Source organism: Lethenteron reissneri, chromosome 7, assembly GCF_015708825.2.
Source record: "Lethenteron reissneri isolate LAM-NWPU_2019-01 chromosome 7, ASM1570882v1, whole genome shotgun sequence".
Classification (NCBI taxonomy): Eukaryota; Metazoa; Chordata; class Hyperoartia; order Petromyzontiformes; family Petromyzontidae; genus Lethenteron; species Lethenteron reissneri.
Window position 1 is genome coordinate 6399463 of NC_083785.1, and position 19208 is coordinate 6418670.

Consider the following 19208-nt stretch of genomic DNA (forward strand, 5'->3'; position numbering starts at 1 on the left):
GCACCGGTGTTAGAAACGGGAGTAGGAATTGGCACATTATCTGTGACACCGACGTTTGGCTTTGCCAACGTAGCACCGGTGTTAGAAACGGGAGTTGGTATTGGCACAGTCTCTGTGACACCGACGTTAGGCTTTGCCGATGTAGCACTGGTGTTAAAAACGGGAGTTGGTATTGGCACAGTCTCTGTGACACCGACGTTAGTCTTTGCCGATGTAGCACCGGTGTTAGAAACGGGAGTTGGTATTGGCACAGTCTCTGTGACACCGACGTTTGACTTTGCCGACGTAGCACCGGTGTTAGAAACGGGAGTTGGTGTTGGCACAGTCTCTGTGACACCGACGTTTGACTTTGCCGACGTAGCACTGGTGTTAGAAACGGTAGTTGGTATTGGCACATTCTCTGTGACACCGCTGTTCGGCTTTGCCGAAGTAGCACCGGTGTTAGAAACACGAGTTGGCATTGGCACAGTCTCTGTGATACCGACGTTAGGCTTTGCCGATGTAGCACCGGTGTTAGAAATGGGAGTTGGTATTGACACAGTCTCTGTGACACTGGCGTTAGGCTTTGCCGACGTAGCACCGATGTTAGAAGCAGGAGTTGGTATTGGCACAGTCTCTGTGACACCGACGTTAGGCTTTGCCGACATAACACCGGTGGTATAACCGGGAGTTGGTATTGGCACAGTCTCTGTTACCACGACGTTAGGCTTTACCGATGTAGCACCGGTGTTAGAACCGGGAGATGGTATTGGCACAGTCACTGTGACACCGATGCTAGGCTTTGCCGATGTAGCACCGGTGTTAGAAACGGGAGTTGGTATTGGCACAGTCTCTGTGACACCGACGTTAGGCTTTGCAGATGTAGCACCGGTGTAAGAAACGGGAGTTGGTATTGGCACAGTCTCTGTGACACCGACGTTAGGCTTTGCCGATGTAGCACCGGTGTTAGAAACGGGAGTTGGTATTGGCACAGTCTCTGTGACACCGACGTTTGACTTTGCGGACGTAGCACCGGTGTTAGAAACGAGAGTTGGTATTGGCACAGTCTCTGTGACACCGACGTTTGACTTTGCCGACGTAGCACCGGTGTTAGAAACGGGAGTTGGTATTGGCACAGTCTCTGTGACACCGACGTTTGACTTTGCCGACGTAGCGCCGGTGTTAGAAACGGGAGTTGGTATTGGCACATTCTCTGTGATACCGCTGTTCGGCTTTGCCGACGTAGCACCGGTATTAGAACCGGGAGTTGATATTGGCACAGTCACTGTGACACCGACGTTAGGCTTTGGCGATGTAGCACCAGTGTTAGAAACGGAAATTCGTATTGGCACAGTCTCTGTGGCACTGATATTAGGGTTTGCCGATGTAGCACCGGTGTTAGAAATGAGAGTTGTTATTGGCACAGTCTCTGTGACACCGACGTTAGGCTTTGCCGATATAGCACCAGTGTTAGAAACGGGAGTTGGTATTGGCACAGTCTCTGTGACACCGCTGTTAGGCTTTGCCGACATAGCACCGGTGTTAGAAACGGGAGTAGGAATTGGCACATTATCTGTGACACCGACGTTTGGCTTTGCCGACGTAGCACCGGTGTTAGAAACGGGAGTTGGTATTGGCACAGTCTCTGTGACACCGACGTTAGGCTTTGCCGATGTAGCACTAGAGTTAGAAACGGGAGTTGGTATTGGCACAGTCTCTGTGACACCGACGTTAGTCTTTGCCGATGTAGCACCGGTGTTAGAAACGGGAGTTGGTATTGGCACAGTCTCTGTGACACCGACGTTTGACTTTGCCGACGTAGCACTGGTGTTAGAAACGGGAGTTGGTATTGGCACAGTCTCTGTGACACCGCTGTTCGGCTTTGCCGAAGTAGCACCGGTGTTAGAAACACGAGTTGGCATTGGCACAGTCTCTGTGATACCGACGTTAGGCTTTGCCGACGTAGCACCGGTGTTAGAAACATGAGTTGGTATTGGCACAACTGGTGTGATACCGACATTAGGCATTACAGCAGTAGCAATAGTTGTCGTGGTAGTGTTAGAAACTGGAGTTGGTATTGGCACAGTCTCTGTGACACTGATGTTAGGCTTTGTCAGTGTAGCACCAGTGTCAGAAACTGTAGTTGGTATTGGCACAGACTCTGTGCCATTGTTGCTGGGTTGTGTTATGTTCGACACGGCAATTGAGGTGACGGCGGTTGCGACTGTGGTACCCGCAGTGCTGGGGCCTGATGTTTCCGTCGGGGGATGAGTTGTCATCTGCGTAGCTGTAAAAAACAAAGCACGTTGTTTAGAGTTGGAAGCAAGATGCGCACGCGGAAACAACGAAGAGAAAACGGGATGAGGCGACGCAGCCTAAAATCGGAGTCCAACTTCTTTTCAGCCTACCGTGAGAGTACGGTGTTAGCGAGGCCTGTCATGGGCGTGCTGTCACAGGCAATTGTCAATCCTCTGCTGGATGAATGCCTCCCCCATACTCTGCCACGCTGGTCATTGCAGGTTGGTGAAGGGGCGCGGTGGTCGCGCACCAGTTCCAATATCGCTCGCCACTGAAATTACCCATGGTTGAGAATTGAACTCAGGTCGTTGGGTTCAGAATGACTCAGAGCCGCCGAGGAACCACTGACAAGCGTGAAGGCAACCGTGAGATGATCCAGCACCAACAATTGCCAAAGCTCTGCAGTCCTCTCTATGTTAAACGTGTGATCGGCCAATGATGAATGTTTACATGTGGGAGTAAATCGGAGCACCCCTGGAGAAAACCCACACGTGCGAGGGAGAAACACTGTATCCCATAACGACTGAATGGGTCGAATACACATTTTTGCTGGACTACCGTCTGGCTGCTCGAGGCTCGCGGGAAAGGAGTTTCACTCAGCCTCACTGCCTCCACAGTGCAGGGTTACAGGCCACGTGCATAGCCACCTCCTTGGCACAGATGCACCATCATCATCAGTCATGATCAATCCACTGCTGGATGAAGGCATTTCCAAGCCACCGCCATCCCCCACGACCGTACAACGCTAACTTCCACCATGAATACGGATTTCCCTTTTTACTGCACGCAGGGGTAACGTGAAAACTCACTGCAAAGCTCCTCGTCACTGTAGTCTCCACAGTCGTTAGACCCATTGCAGAGAGCTGACAGTGGAGCACACGCCCCGTTGTAACACTGGAAGGAGTCGGGTGGACAGCAGCGGCTCTCGTCTGAACCATCTGGGCAGTCCACGTCTCCGTCACAGCGGTAGAGAGACGGGATGCATTGGCCTCCTCCGCAGCTGACCTCCCCAATCGCACAGCCTGTCCAGAAAAAAAAGGTGTTAGCTCTACAACACAATGGTGTGATGAAGCAGAAATAAATTGGCATATTTATTCATGTAACAATTTTAATGATCACAATATTGGATGGAAAATCTACTATGTGTTAAACTGATAACATGCATGTTTGTAACAATGTATAGAGGCAGATATTCACAACTCACTGCAGTTCTGCTCGTCGCTATAATCTCCACAGTCGTCAGCTCCATCGCACATGAACACGAGGGAGGTGCAGGCCCCGTTGCCGCACTGGAAGGAGTCGGGTGGACAATCGGTGCAGCGGACCTCGTCCGAGCCGTCTGGGCAGTCCGTGTCTCCATCACAGCGGTAGAGAGATGGGATGCACTGGCCTCCTCCGCAGGTCAACTCCCCAATCGCACAGCCTGTCCAGGAAAAAAGTTGATAGCTTGAGAACCTACATCCAGATGAATTTCTGTCAGGCTTGGCCGCACCCACAGACATAATTCAGAAAGATAGAGTCCCTGAATTTCAGATTAATTTGAAAATACAGAAATTGGGCCGAGACACAAAACATCAAATGATCTAGAATGTTTGGTTTGGATTAATCCCAAAATGCAATGTCGCAAAAGTGACGTCACTTCCATAACATCCCCTCCACGCTGTTACTGCTTCAAATGCAGTTACTTGTCGTCTCATTAGAAAAATCCTTAAAATATTAAACATTGCATTAAAAGTTATAGTTTTTCTGAGTAAACTTGTGCAAAAAAAGTCCAACTGAATAACTAACACTCATCACCATGTAAATATATATGTGCATATTGACATGTCTAAGATAATCTATAATAATCTAACATAACTCTCTAGTATAACTAATTATCTATGAATAAACTGTTTCAGGATGTAAATCTAAATACAGTCATATTAATGGAACTCACGTAAGTGATTGTGATAATTTACTCAATTATATCTTCAAATACATTCACCTCTAGGTATCACTTCCTGCCACTGCTTCCTCCCTTGTGGGCACACACTGATGACATCACACCACCTATTTAGGGCCTAACACTGGAGGACATTTTTACAATTCTGGCAAGGGCCTGATGCTGCAGTTTGTAATTATCTGAGAAAAGTGGTGCCTAATGGTACAATATAATGGATTGCTCTATTACACAGTGGTGTGCTGATGCAGAAACACATTGGCACATTTGTTCACGTGATAAATTTAGTTATCACAACATTGCTTTGCGAAGTTCTACTGTCTGTTAAATTGATGACGTGCAAATTCGTAGAAACATATTGAGGCAGATATTGACAACTCACTGCAGTTCTGCTCGTCGCTGTAGTCTCCACAGTCGTCAGCTCCATCGCACACGAACACGGGGGAGGTGCAGGCCCCGTTGCGGCACTGGAAGGAGTCGGGTGGACAATCGGTGCAGCGGCTCTCGTCCGAGCCGTCTGGGCAGTCCGTGTCTCCGTCACAGCGGTAGAGAGATGGGATGCACTGGCCTCCTCCGCAGCTGAACTCCCCAATCGCACAGCCTGTCCAGAAAAAAAGTTGGTTGCTTGATTACCTACATCCAGATGAATTTCTGTCAGGCTTGGTCGCACCCACAGTCATAATTCAAAAATATAGAGTCCCTGAATTTAAGATTAATTTGAAAATACAGAAATTGGGCCATAACACAAAACATCGGATGATCCAGAATGTTTGGTTTGGATTAATCCCAAAATGCAATGTCGCAAAAGTGACGTCACTTCCATGACATCCCCTCCATGCTGTTACTGCTTCCAATGCAGACACTTGTCTCTTTTGAAAAATCATTAAAATATTACACATTGCATTAAAAGTTATAGTTTTTCTGAGTACACTTGTGCAAAAAAAGTCCCACTGAATAACTAACACTCATCACCATGTAAATATATGTGTATATTGACATGTTTAAGTTATCTTCTTGGTTCTTTCGGTAAAGTCACGTAGAAGGGAAGTAATAAAATAATAAAAAATAAAACATAATAAAACAACATTTTTATTTTTATTATTTTATTACTTCCCTTCTACGTGACTTTACCGAAAGAACCAAGAAGATGAATCCCTGCAGTCACGAAAGCTTTAAATCGAAATGTTTAAGTTAATCTATAATAATCTAAGCTAAAGCTCTAGTATAACTAATTAGCTATGAATAAACTGTTTCACCATTTAAATGAATATGAAGTCATATTAATGGGACTCATGTAAGTGATTGTGATCATTTATTATATAATATATTCAAATACATTCACCTCTAGGTATCACTTCCTGCCACTTCCAGATCCTTTGTGGGCACACACTGATGACATCACACCACCTATTTAGGGCCCAACACTGGAGGACATTTTCACAATTCTGGCAACTGCCTAATGCTGCAGTTTGTAACTAATGGTACAATATAATGAATTGCTATATTACACAGTGGTGTGCTGAAACAGAAATACATTGGCACATTTGTTCACATGATAATTTTATTACTCACAATATTGGTTCACGAAGGTCTACTGTCTGTTAAATTGATGAGATGCAAATTTGTAAAAACGTATAGAGGCAGATGTTCTAAACTCACTGCAGTTCTGCTCGTCGCTGTAGTCTCCACAATCATCAGCTCCATCGCACACAAACGAGGGGGAGGTGCAGGCCCCGTTGCCGCACTGGAAGGAGTTGGGTGGACAATCGGTGCAGCGGCTCTCGTCCGAGCCGTCTGGGCAGTCCGTGTCTCCGTCACAGCGGTAGAGAGATGGGATGCACTGGCCTCCTCCGCAGCTGAACTCCCCAATTGCACAGCCTGTCCAGAAAAAGTGTTAGATTGAGTACCTACATCCAGATGAATTTCTGTCAGGCTTGGTAGAACCCACAGTCATAAGTGAGAAAGATAGAGTCCCTGAATTTTAAATTAATCTTAAAATCCAGAAATCAGGCCTAGACACAAAAAATAAAAATTATCCAGAATGTTTGTTCGGATTGATCCGAAAATTTGATGGCGCTAAAATTGACGTCACTTCCATGACATCCCTTCCACGCTGTTACTGCTCAAAATGCAATTACTTGTCTCTTTTGAAAAATCACAGAAATATTAAACATTGCTGTAAAGTCATAGTTGTTTTGATTAAACATATGTAAAAAAGAAAAACTGAAAAACTATGACTAACACTGATCACCACGTAAATATACATCTATATATTTACATATCTCACATAATATATAATAATCTAATATAACCCTCTATTATAATTAATTAGCTCTGACTAACCTGTTTCAGCATTTAAATCGTCATATTAACATATGTCACGAAGGTTAATGTGATCTAACATTTTATAATTTATTTGAATATATTAACCTCTAGGTATCACTTCCTGCCACTTCCTGCTCCCTTGTGGGCACACACTGATGACATCACACCACCTATTTAGGGCCCAAAACTGGAGGACATTTTCACAATTCTAGCAACTGCCTGATGCTGCAGGTTGTAACTATCAGCGAAATGTGATGCCTAATTATTCAATATTGTGCATGCCCTACAACACAGCAGAGAGCTGAAGCAGTAATACATTGGCACATTTGTTCACGTGACAATATTATCCATCACAATTTTGATGTAGAAAGTCTACTATGTGTTAAATTGATGACATCGATATTCGTAATAACAAATAGCAGAAGATGTTGACAACTTACTGCAATTCTGCTCGTCGCTGTAGTCCCCGCAGTCGTCGGCTCCATCGCACACAAACGAGGGGGAGGTGCAGGCCCCGTTGCCGCACTGGAAGGAGTCGAGTGGACAATCGGTGCAGCGGCTCTCGTCCGAGCCGTCTGGGCAGTCCGCGTCTCCGTCACAGCGGTAGAGAGATGGGATGCACTGGCCTCCTCCGCAGCTGAACTCCCCAATCGCACAGCCTGTCCAGAAAAAAAGATGTTAGCTTTGAGTACCTACATACAGATGAATTTCTGTCAGGCTTGGCAGCACCCACAGTCATCACTACATGTATTAATGAGTTCCTGAAAATTATATTAATCTGAAAAATACAAAAAGCAGGCCCAAGTATGAAATATTAAGTAACCCGGAAAGTTTGTTTTGGATTGATACAAAAAGTGACGTCACTTCCATGACATCCCCTCCATGCTGTTATTGCTTCAAATGCAGTCTTTTGTCGTCTCTTTTGATGCATCATAAAAATATAAAATATGGCATTAAAGTTATAGTTATTCTGATTAAACGTATGTATACAATTAAACTGAATAACTATGACTAAGCAGTATCACCACGTATATATGTGTATCTTGCTATTTCTAACATCTATTATGATCTACCATAACCTTCTATTATAACTGATTAGCGATGACTAACTTGTTTCACTGTGCAAACCTTCATATTAACATACATCGCGTAATTGACTGTGATCTATACATTGTATAATGTATGCTAATGCATTCATTTCTAGGTATCACTTCCTGCCACTTCCTGCTCCCTTGTGGGCACACACTGATGACATCACACCACCTCTTTAGGGCCCAACACTGGAGGACATTTTCACAATTCTGGCAACTGCCTGATGCTTCTGAATGTAACTATCAGCGAAACGTGGCGCCTAATTGTAAAAAAATATGAATTGCTCTACAACACAGCGGGGTGCTGAAACAGTAACAAAATTTACACATTTATCCACGTGCAATTTATTCATCGCAATATTGGTCAGGAAAGTATACTATGTGTTAAACTTATAAGATGCATGTTTGTAACAATATATAGAAGCAGACGTTCACAACTCACTGCAGTTCTGCTCATCGCTGTAGTCCCCACAGTCGTCGGCCCCGTCGCACACGAACGAGAGGGAGGTGCAGGCACCGTTGCCGCAGGTGAATGAGTTGGGTGGACAATCGGTGCACCTCGTCTCGTCCGAGCCGTCCAGGCAGTCCACATCTCCGTCACAGCGGTAGATGGATGGGATGCACTGACCTCCTCCACAGCGGAACTCATCCATTCCACAGCCTTCGAAGAGAAACTCAGGGTGAGTCAATGTGTACCGAAGAAACCAATTTCAGCATGAGGAGTGTGTTCCCTCATCGAATGCCAATGTCAATAACGTGAGATTTTTCTACTCACTGCAGTTCTGCTCGTCGCTGTAGTCTCCACAGTCGTCAGCTCCATCGCACACGAACGAGGGAGAGGTGCAGGCCCCGTTGCCGCACTGGAAGGAGTCGGGTGCACAGTCGGTGCAGCGGCCCTCGTCCGAGCCATCTGGGCAGTCCGAGTCTCCGTCACAGCGGTAGAGAGATGGGATGCATTGGCCTCCTCCGCAGCTGAACTCCCCAATCGCACAGCCTGTCCAGAAAAAGGTGTTAGCTTGAGTACCTACATCCAGATTAATTTCTGGCAGGCTTGGTAGCACCCACAGTCATCACGACATGTATTAATGAGTTCCTGAAAATTATATTAATCTGAAAAATAAAAAAGCAAGCCGAGGTATGAAATATTAAGTAACCCGGAAAGTTTTGTTTTGGATTGATACAAGAAGTGACGTCACTTCCATGATATCCCCTCCACGCTGTTACTGCTTCAAATGCAGTCTTTTGTCGTCTCTTTTGATGCATCATGAAAATATAAAACATGGCATTGAAGTTATAGTTATTCTGATTAAACGTATGTATACAATTAAACTGAATAACTATGACTAAGCAGTATCACCACGTATATATGTGTATCTTGCTATTTCTAACATCTATTATGATCTACCATAACCTTCTATTATAACTGATTAGCGATGACTAACTTGTTTCACTGTGCAAACCTTCATATTAACATACATCGCGTAATTGACTGTGATCTATACATTGTATAATGTATGCTAATGCATTCATTTCTAGGTATCACTTCCTGCCACTTCCTGCTCCCTTGTGGGCACACACTGATGACATCACACCACCTATTTAGGGCCCAACACTGGAGGACATTTTCACAATTCTGGCAACTGCCTGATGCTGCCAATTGTAACTATCAGTGAAACGTGACGCCTAATGGTAAAATATAATGGATTGCTTTATAACACAGTGGTGTGCTGAAGCAGAAACACATTGGAACATCTTTTCACGTGATAATAATTTTTTAATCACAATGTTGGCTCGCAAAGGTTTAGTGTCTATTAAATTGATAAGATGTATATTTGTAACAACATGAAGAGGCAGATGTTCACAACTCACTGCAGTTCTGCTCGTCGCTGTAGTCCCCACAGTCGTCAGCTCCATCGCACACGAACGCGGGGGAGGTGCAGGCCCCATTGCCGCACTGGAAGGAGTCGAGTGGACAATCGGTGCAGCGGCTCTCGTCCGAGCCATCTAGGCAGTCCGTGTCTCCGTCACAGCGGTAGATGGATGGGATGCAATCGCCTCCTCCACAGTGGAACTCATCCGTTCCACAGCCTTCGAAGAGAAACTCAGGGTGAGTCAATGTGTACCGAAGAAACCAATGCAGCACGAGGAGGGTGTTCCTTCATCGAATGCCAATGTCGATAACGCGAGGTTTTTCTACTCACTGCAATTCTGCTCGTCGCTGTAGTCTCCACAGTCGTCAGCTCCATCGCACACGAACGAGGGGGAGGTGCAGGCCCCGTTGCCGCACTGGAAGGAGTCGGGTGGACAATCGGTGCAGCGGCTCTCGTCCGAGCCGTCTGGGCAGTCCGAGTCTCCGTCACAGCGGTAGCCGGATGGGATGCACTCACCTCCTCTGCAGTGGAATTCATCCGCTCCACAGCCTTGAAACAGAAACACAGTGTCAATCAACATGTACCGAGTAAACCAATGCAGCACTACCAGTTTAACATGGAGGCATTCGCGACCAAAATCATCCATAATACAGCTTTTTTATCGGTTAGATCGGGCAAATATAAAGGTGTCGTTCAAACCACTGCCACCCGACACAGCCATCAAGTAAGGTTTGTCATTTACATAGAACATGCCAATTCATTACTAGTACAGCACACCGGTGTGTTGGAGAGCAAATCCACATTTACAATCTGAATACGTTTCGCCGGTAATGAGCACCGGCATCATCAGGCAGTAGCCAGATTTGTAAAGAAATCCTCCTGTTTTGTTCCTCAAGGGGTTACAAGAACAATGTGCATGCATAATGTGCATGTTTGATGTAAGTTCATTCGCATATGAATAACCCAACCGGTAATGGATACTAATTGTAATATATATCTGTTCACTAATCTCTTCCCACTTCACACAAGATTGGCTCACAAGTGATGTCATCACATCCATTACTCTATTTAAGGCACAAAACAGGAGGATTTCTCCACAAATTTGGCTGCCGCCTGATGATGCCGTTTGTAATTACTGACAAAACATCCTACTCAGATTGTACATGTTGTGGATTTGTTCTCTAACACATCAGTGACCTGTGCTAGTAATGAATTGGCATGTTCTGTTTACGTGACAAACCTTACTAATTGGATGTGTCGGGTGGTGGCTGGTTTAATGGCAGCACTGCCAATAGGGTGTACCATCATCGAATGCCAATATTGATAACTTCAGGGTTATTCCACTCACTGCAGTTCTGCTCGTCGCTATAATCTCCACAATCGTCGGCTCCATCGCACATGAACGAGGGGGAGGTGCAGGCCCCGTTGCCGCACTGGAAGGAGTCGGGTGGACAATCGGTGCAGCGGCCCTCGTCCGAGCCGTCTGGGCAGTCCGAGTCTCCGTCACAGCGGTAGCCGGATGGGATGCACTCACCTCCTCTGCAGCGGAACTCATCCGCTCCACAGCCTTCAAGGAGAAACACAGTGTCAATCGATGTGTACCGAGTAAACCAATGCAGCACTACCCGTTTAACATAGAGGCATTCGCGACCAAAATCATCCATAATACAGCTTTATTATCGGTTAGATCGCGCAACTATAAAGGTGTCGTTCAAACCACCGCCACCCGACACAGCCATTAAGTAAGGATTGTCATGTAAATAGAACGTGCCAATTTGTTACTAGTACAGCACACCGGTGTGTTTGAGAGCAAATCCACATTTACAATCTGAGTACGACGTTTCGTCTCTAATTACAACGAGCATCATCAGGCGGTAGCCAGATTTGTGGAGACATCCTCCTGTTTCGCTCCTTAAGGGGGTATAAGAACAATGTGCATGAATAATCTAAGCTGATTACCATATTAATAACCCAACCGGTAATGGATACCCATTGTAATTCATATGCATTCAGTAATCCCCTACCACTTTGCACATAAATGACTCACAAGCGAAGTGATCACATCTATCCCTCTATTTAAAGAACGAAACAGGAGGATGTCTCAACAAATCTGGCTGCCGGTTGATAATGCCGGTTGTAATTACTGGCGAAACGTCGTATTCAGATTGTAAATGTTGTGGATTTGCTCTCAAACACACCAGGGTGCTCTTCGAGTAATGAATTGGCATGTTCTGTTTACGTCACAAACCTTACTAATTGGCTGTGTCGGGTGGTGGCGGGCTTAACGGCAGCACTATCAATATGGTGTTCCATCATTGAATGCCAATATTGATAACTTCAGGTTTATTCCACTCACTGCAGTTCTGCTCGTCGCTGTAGTCTCCACAGTCGTCAGCTCCATCGCACACGAACGAGGGGGAGGTGCAGGCCCCGTTGCCGCACTGGAAGGAGTCGGGTGGACAATCGGTGCAGCGGCCCTCGTCCGAGCCGTCTGGGCAGTCCGAGTCTCCGTCACAGCGGTAGCCGGATGGGATGCACTCACCTCCTCCGCAGCGGAACTCATCCGCTCCACAGCCTTCAAAGAGAAACACAGTGTCAATCAATGTGTACCGAGTAAACCAATGCAGCACTACCAGTTTAACAAGATGGCTTTCATGACCAAAATCATCCATAATACAGCTTTTTTATCGGTTAGATCGCGCAACTATAAAGGTGTCGTACAAACCACTGCCCCCCGACACAGCCATTAAGTAAGGTTTGTCATGTAAATAGAACATACCAAATTGTTACTAGTACAGCACACCGGTGTGTTGGAGAGCAAATCCACATTTACAATCTGAGTACGACGTTTTGCCACTAACTACAACGAGCATCATCAGGCAGTAGCCAGATTTGAGGAGACATCCTCCTGTTTCGCTCCTTAAGGGGGTAGAAAAACAATGTGCATGAATAATCTAAGCTTATTACCATATTAATAACCCAACCGGTAATGGATATCCATTGTAATTTATATGTATTCACTAATCCCCTCCCACTTCACAAAAGATTGGCTCACAAGTGATGTCATCACATTCATTACTCTATTTAAGGCACAAAACAGGAAGATTTCTCCACAAATTTGGCTGCCGCCTGATGATACCGGTTGTAATTACTGACAAAACATAGTACTCAGAGTGTAAATGTTGTGGATTTGCTCTCCAACACACCGGTGTGCTGTGCTAGTGATGAATTGGCATGTTTTGTTTACGTGACAAACCTTACTAATTGGCTGTGTCGGGTGGTGGCCGGTTTAACGGTAGCACTACCAATAGGGTGTACCATCATCGAATGCCAATATTGACAACTTCAGGTTTATTTCACTCACTGCAGTTCTGCTCGTCGCTGTAGTCTCCACAGTCGTCAGCTCCATCGCACACGAACGAGGGGGAGGTGCAGGCCCCGTTGCCGCACTGGAAGGAGTCGGGTGGACAATCGGTGCAGCGGCCCTCGTCCGAGCCGTCTGGGCAGTCTGAGTCTCCATCACAGCGGTAGCCGGATGGGATGCACTCACCTCCTCTGCAGCGGAACTCATCCGCTCCACAGCCTTCAAGGAAAAACACAGTGTCAATCAATGTGTACCGAGTAAACCAATGCAGCACTACCAGTTTAAGATGGAGGCTTTCATGACCAAAATCATTCAAAACACCGCTTTTTTATCGATTAGATCACGCAACTATGAAGGTGTCATTCAAACCACCGCCACCTGACACAGTCATTAAGTAAGGTATGTCATGTAAATAGAACATGCCAATTTGTTACTAGTACAGCACACCGGTGTGTTGGAGAGCCAATCCACATTTACAATCTGAGTATGACGTTTCGCCAGTAATTACAATGGACATCATCAGGTGGTAGCCAGATTTGTGAATAAATCCTTCTGTTTCCCTCCTTAAGGGGGTACAAAAACAATATGCATGCATAATGTGCATCCATAACGTACGTTGATTACCAGATAAATAACCAAACCAGTAATAGATACCCATTGTAATGCATATATATTCATTAATCCCCCCCCCCCACTTTGCACAAGAAGGGCTCACAATTGACGTCATCACATCTATCCCTCTATTTAAGGAACGAAATAGGAGGATGTCTCCACAAATCTGGCTGCAATTGATAATGTCGTTTGTAATTACCGGCGAAACGTCGTACTCAGATGGTAAATGTTGTGGATTTGCTCTTCAACACACCGGTGTGCTGTACTAGTAATGAATTGGCATGTTTTGTTTACGTGACAAACCTTACTAATTGGCTGTGTCGGGTGGTGGCGAGCTTAACGGCAGCACTATCAATATGGTGTTCCATCATCGAATGCCAATATTGATAACTTCAGAGTTATTCCACTCACTGCAGTTCTGCTCGTCGCTGTAGTCTCCACAGTCGTCGGCTCCATCGCACACGAACGAGGGGGAGGTGCAGGCCCCGTTGCCGCACTGGAAGGAGTCGGGTGGACAATCGGTGCAGCGGCCCTCGTCCGAGCCGTCTGGGCAGTCCGAGTCTCCGTCACAGCGGTAGCCGGATGGGATGCACTCACCTCCTCCGCAGCGGAACTCATCCGCTCCACAGCCTTCAAAGAAAAACACAGTGTCAATCAATGTGTACCGAGTAAACCAATGCAGGACTACCAGTTTAACATGGAGGCATTCGCGACCAAAATTATCCATAATACAGCTTATTTATCGGGTAAATCACGCAACTATGAAGGTGTCGTTCAAACCACCGCCACCCGACACAGCCATGAAGTAAGTTTGTCATTTACATAGAACATGCCAATTCGTTACTAGTACAGCACACCGGTGTGTTGGAGAGCAAATCCACATTTACAATCTGAATACGTTTCGCCAGTAATGAGCACCGGCATCATCAGGCAGCAGCCAGATTTGTAAAGAAATCCTCCTGTTTCGCTCCTTAAGGGGGTATAAGAATAATGTGCATGAATAATCTAAGCTGATTACCATATAAATATCCCAACAGGTAATGGAAACCCATTGTAATTCATTTGCATTCATGAATCCCCTACCACTTTGCACAAGAATGACTCAAAAGTGAAGTGATCACATCTATCCCTCTATTTATGGAATTAAACAGGAGGATGTCCCAACAAATCTGGCTGCCAGTTGGTAATGGTGGTTGTAATTACTGGCGAAACGTCGTACTCAGATGGTTATTGTTATGGATTTGCTCTTCAACACACCGGTGTGCTGTACTAGTAATGAATTGGCATGTTTTGTTTAAGTGACAAACCTTACTAATTGGCTGTGTCGGGTGATGGCGGGTTTAACGGCAGCACTATCAATATGGTGTTCCATCATCGAATGCCAATATTGATAACTTCAGGGTTATTCCACTCACTGCAGTTCTGCTCATCGCTGTAGTCCCCGCAGTCGTCAGCTCCATCGCACACGAACGAGGGGGAGGTGCAGGCTCCGTTGCCGCACTGGAAGGAGTCGGGTGGACAATCGGTGCAGCGGCCCTCGTCCGAGCCGTCTGGGCAGTCCGAGTCTCCGTCACAGCGGTAGCCGGATGGGATGCACTCACCTCCTCCGCAGCGGAACTCATCCGCTCCACAGCCTTCAAAGAAAAACACAGTGTCAATCAATGTGTACCGAGTAAACCAATGCAGCACTACCAGTTTAACACATAGGCATTCCCGATGAATATCATCCATAATACAGATTTTTTGGGGGGTTAGATCGCATGAAGATAAATGTGTCGTTAAACCCACCACCACCCAACACAGCCAATTAGGAAGGTTTGTCACGTAAACAGAACATGCCAATTCGTTACTAGTGTAATGACATGGTCACACCTGCTGGACTGGTAGGGAATCAAGGGTACTGGCACGGTTAAGTAACAACCAATCAGAGAAGGAGGTGTATCTGGGGCAAAGGTGAAAGGTGGGGATAGCCGAGAAACCCGGGGAACCTGTTCCAAAGTTCTACTAGAAGGCGTGGCGGGAGGCGGGGCCTAGCCACGCCTGGGGGGATATAAGGGGGAGCGGACCCGGGGCTCGGGGCTCGTGTGTGGGGTCTGGGTCCTGGCTGCATCGCTGCTCGCCATCATCTCTCTCTGTCATCTGGCCACGTGGAAGATCTCCTGCGTGGTTTCCATCGCCGTCATTGTCACGCCGCCAGCCAGCGTCGAAGCCGAGTGAGGGCGATGGGACCATGCCGAGTGATCGGCTGTGTGTAGCCAGTAGAGACGTTAATACCTCATGTTGTACTCAGTGTGAGAAGGAATAAGTGTTGGCCTGTGTTGTGCCCAGTGTGAATAATAAAGAAGAAGTACCCTCTACACGACGTGTCGCGGAAGTCGCTCATTACACTAGTTCAGCACACCGGTGTGTTGGAGGGCAAATCCACAACATTTACAATCTGGGTACGTTTCGCCAATAATTAGCACCGGCACCATCAGGCAGCGGCCAGTTTTGTAAAGAAATCCTCCTGTTTTGTTCCTGAAGGGGGTACAAGAACAATGTGCATGCATAATGTGCATGCTTGATGTAAGATCATTAGCATATGAATAACCCAACCGGTAATGGATACTAATTGTAATTTATATCTATTCACTAATCTCCTCCAACTTCACACAAGATTGGCTCACAAATGATGTCATCACATCCATTACTCTATTTAAGGCACAAAACAGGAGGATTTCTCCACAAATTTGGCTGCTGCCTGATGATGCCGGTTATGATTACTGATTAAACATCGTACTCAGATTGTAAATGTTGTGGATTTGCACTCAAACACACCGGTGTGCTCTTCTAGTAATGAATTGGCATGTTCTGTGTACGTGAAAACCCTTACTAATTGGCTGTGTCGAGTGGTGGTGGGTTGAACGGCAGCAATATCAATATGGTGTTCCATCATCGAATGCCAATATTGATTACTTCAGAGTTATTCCACTCACTGCAGTTCTGCTCGTCGCTGTAGTCTCCACAGTCATCAGCACCATCGCACACAAATGAGGGGGAGGTGCAGGCCCCATTGCCGCACTGGAAGGAGTCATGTGGACAATCGGTACAGCGGCTCTCGTCCGAGCCGTCTGGGCAGTCCGAGTCTCCGTCACAGCGGTAGTCGGATGGGATGCACTCACCTCCTCTGCAGCGGAACTCATCCGCTCCACAGCCTTGAAACATAAAACACAGTGTCAATCAATGTGTACCAAGTAAAGAAGTAAACCAATGCAGCACTACCAGTTTAACACGATGGCTTTTGCGACCAAAATCATCCATAACACAGCTTTTTTATCGGTTAGATCAGGCAACTATAAAGGTGTCGTTCAAACCACCGCCACCCGACACATCCATTTAGTAAGGTTTGTCATGTAAATAGAACATTCCAATTCGTTGCTAGTACAGCACACCAGTATGTTGGAGAGCAAATCCACATTCACAATCTGAGTATGACGTTTCGCCAGTAATTACGACAAGCCTCATCAGGCGGTCGCCAGATTTGCGGAGAAATCCTCCTGTTTCGCTCCTTAAGTGGATACAAGAATAATGTACATGCATAATGTACATTGATTACCATATAAATAACCGAAACGTGAATGGATACCCATTGTAATGCATATGCATTCATTAATCCCCCCCCCAACTTTGCACACGAAGGGCTCACAAGTGACATCATCACATCTATCCCTCTATTTAAGGAACGAAACAGGTTGATGTCTCCACAAATCTGGCTGCCGGTTGATAATGCCGTTTGTAATTACTGGCGATACGTCGTACTCAGATGGTTGTTGTTGTGGATTTGCTCTTCAACACACCGGTGTGCTGTACTAGTAATGAATTGGCATGTTTTGTTTAAGTGACAACCCTTACTAATTGGCTGTGTCGGGTGGTGGCGGGTTTAACGGCAGCACTATCAATATGGTGTTCCATCATCGAATGCCAATATTGATAACTTCATGGTTATTCCACTCACTGCAGTTCTGCTCGTCACTGTAGTCTCCACAGTCGTCAGCTCCATCGCACACGAACGAGGGGGAGGTGCAAGCCCCGTTGCCGCACTGGAAGAAGTCGGGTGGACAATCGGTACAGCGGCTCTCGTCCGAGCCGTCTGGGCAGTCCGTGTCTCCGTCACAGCGATATATCAGCTGCACACACTCTCCCGAGCCACAACGGAACTCGTCGTTGCCGCAGCCTGGCCAGGGGACAAGAGATAGGAGGATTGACGTCGTTCGTCGTAAAAGTAAACCCTTCCGTCGCTACCCTCGCAATTGAGTTCGACAACAGCACATTTGCTCTTCGTCACGTGGACGAGAAAAAGACTGAGTGCCTGACAGGGCACAAACACAGGTCACAGTGAACACGACACTACACACTGGCCTGGTGTTGAAGGGAAAACCAAAAACAATTGTCATATCATGAAAAACAATGGGTGAAACGTCAACAGTTGCTCCCCATACAAGGGTAAAAACGCAGTCCTGCAATTGCTCACACATGTCACTGCTGACGAAATGGCCTGCACTCGAGGGAGCTCTGGAGAAACCCACTAGTGGACGGTGTTTGGTCTACTCTTCCCCTCTTTCGAGACATCTTGGATAAGGTACGGGTGCCCACACTCTTAGCCCTCCATCACACGCGACCTGCCAAAAGATTAACTGCGCTGTTGCCATTGAAACTGCTGGGTGGACGTATGCGGCAGTGGAGGTGGGAGTGAAGTAAATCCGCGCCATCGTTACAACTGTCCCACCCGGACATTGAAGCAGAGCCCTCTGGATTGCAATTCCAGGATGATCATTGTGCCACCATACCAGCATCCACTCGAAAAAAACAAAATACAAATCCTACGTCGCACCTCCATGCTCCTCCGATTAGCAAGGTTGGCTACATACGGTGGATAAGAATTTCAACATATGTGGCACATTAGGAAGGGGCCACTCTTTTAATTATGTCCTTGTGCAGCAAGGGAGTAAAGTATGGTTCTGTGAAAGTCCTGATGTGCTGTGCAATGCTTCAATGCATGTGTGTACAGCAGCATGTGATGACTGAGTTGGGCCTGTAGGTGGCTGGCAGGGTTATTGAATAACCGGACTTGGACACCAGCCACATGGTTAATGGCGACTCGGAAGAATTGCTGCGTGACGCACGTGCTGGTGCATTTTACAGGTAAAGGACCCAATGTTGTTTTTGATCGTTATATAAATGTTCTAGACTTGTTCTAGACTTTAAGCTTGGCTTTGAATTGTTCGTTTGTGACATATGCAATTACAGTGGTTTTAGCACTGTGCATTGTAAAGGATGACGCACTTTAATTACCTACTGTCATTGTAATTCTCTAACTCTAATACTATTTACTCTATAACCATGCCCATGCACCCAGAGTATGACTACTTGCAATACTATTGAGAATAGAACACATGTAAAGTAGTAAGTTGTACAATGGTGACACATACAATACGTATACTGTACACATACAGTACATATAATGGGTGTAAGATACCGATATAAGTGGATGGTATCGATAGACATACAGCTTAGGGTTAAAGGAATATTCGAATAGTGATGTGCAAATGTGATTGTTAAAGACAAAGATGGTTTATCAGTAGTAGAATTGGGTTTAAGAAAAAACTGTTAATGATTAACTGCACTTGGACACCAGCCACATGGTTAATGGTGGCTCGGAAGAATTACTGTGTGTGACACACGTGCTGGTG

General features: G+C 46.1%; 1 protein-coding gene across 4 annotated transcripts in view; it reads right to left on the bottom strand.

Annotated features, from left to right (window-relative positions):
• The window catches only part of LOC133356531 (low-density lipoprotein receptor-related protein 2-like), a 69962-nt gene that overhangs the window by 35183 nt on the left and 15571 nt on the right, over positions 1-19208 (bottom strand). For 2 of the 4 annotated variants that reach the window (XM_061574100.1, XM_061574091.1), the window contains exons 15-31: positions 17474-17692; positions 16455-16673; positions 14895-15113; positions 13891-14109; positions 12868-13086; positions 11860-12078; positions 10852-11070; positions 9834-10052; positions 9502-9720; positions 8408-8626; positions 8075-8293; positions 6982-7200; positions 5876-6094; positions 4599-4817; positions 3482-3700; positions 3087-3299; positions 2213-2266 (exon numbers count right to left, since the gene is read on the bottom strand). In XM_061574100.1, the coding sequence (XP_061430084.1) occupies positions 2213-2266; positions 3087-3299; positions 3482-3700; positions 4599-4817; positions 5876-6094; positions 6982-7200; positions 8075-8293; positions 8408-8626; positions 9502-9720; positions 9834-10052; positions 10852-11070; positions 11860-12078; positions 12868-13086; positions 13891-14109; positions 14895-15113; positions 16455-16673; positions 17474-17692 (3552 nt within the window). The remainder of the gene's footprint in view (positions 1-2212; positions 2267-3086; positions 3300-3481; positions 3701-4598; positions 4818-5875; positions 6095-6981; positions 7201-8074; positions 8294-8407; positions 8627-9501; positions 9721-9833; positions 10053-10851; positions 11071-11859; positions 12079-12867; positions 13087-13890; positions 14110-14894; positions 15114-16454; positions 16674-17473; positions 17693-19208) is intronic. The other 2 variants (XM_061574108.1, XM_061574118.1) reach the window with 2 other exon arrangements.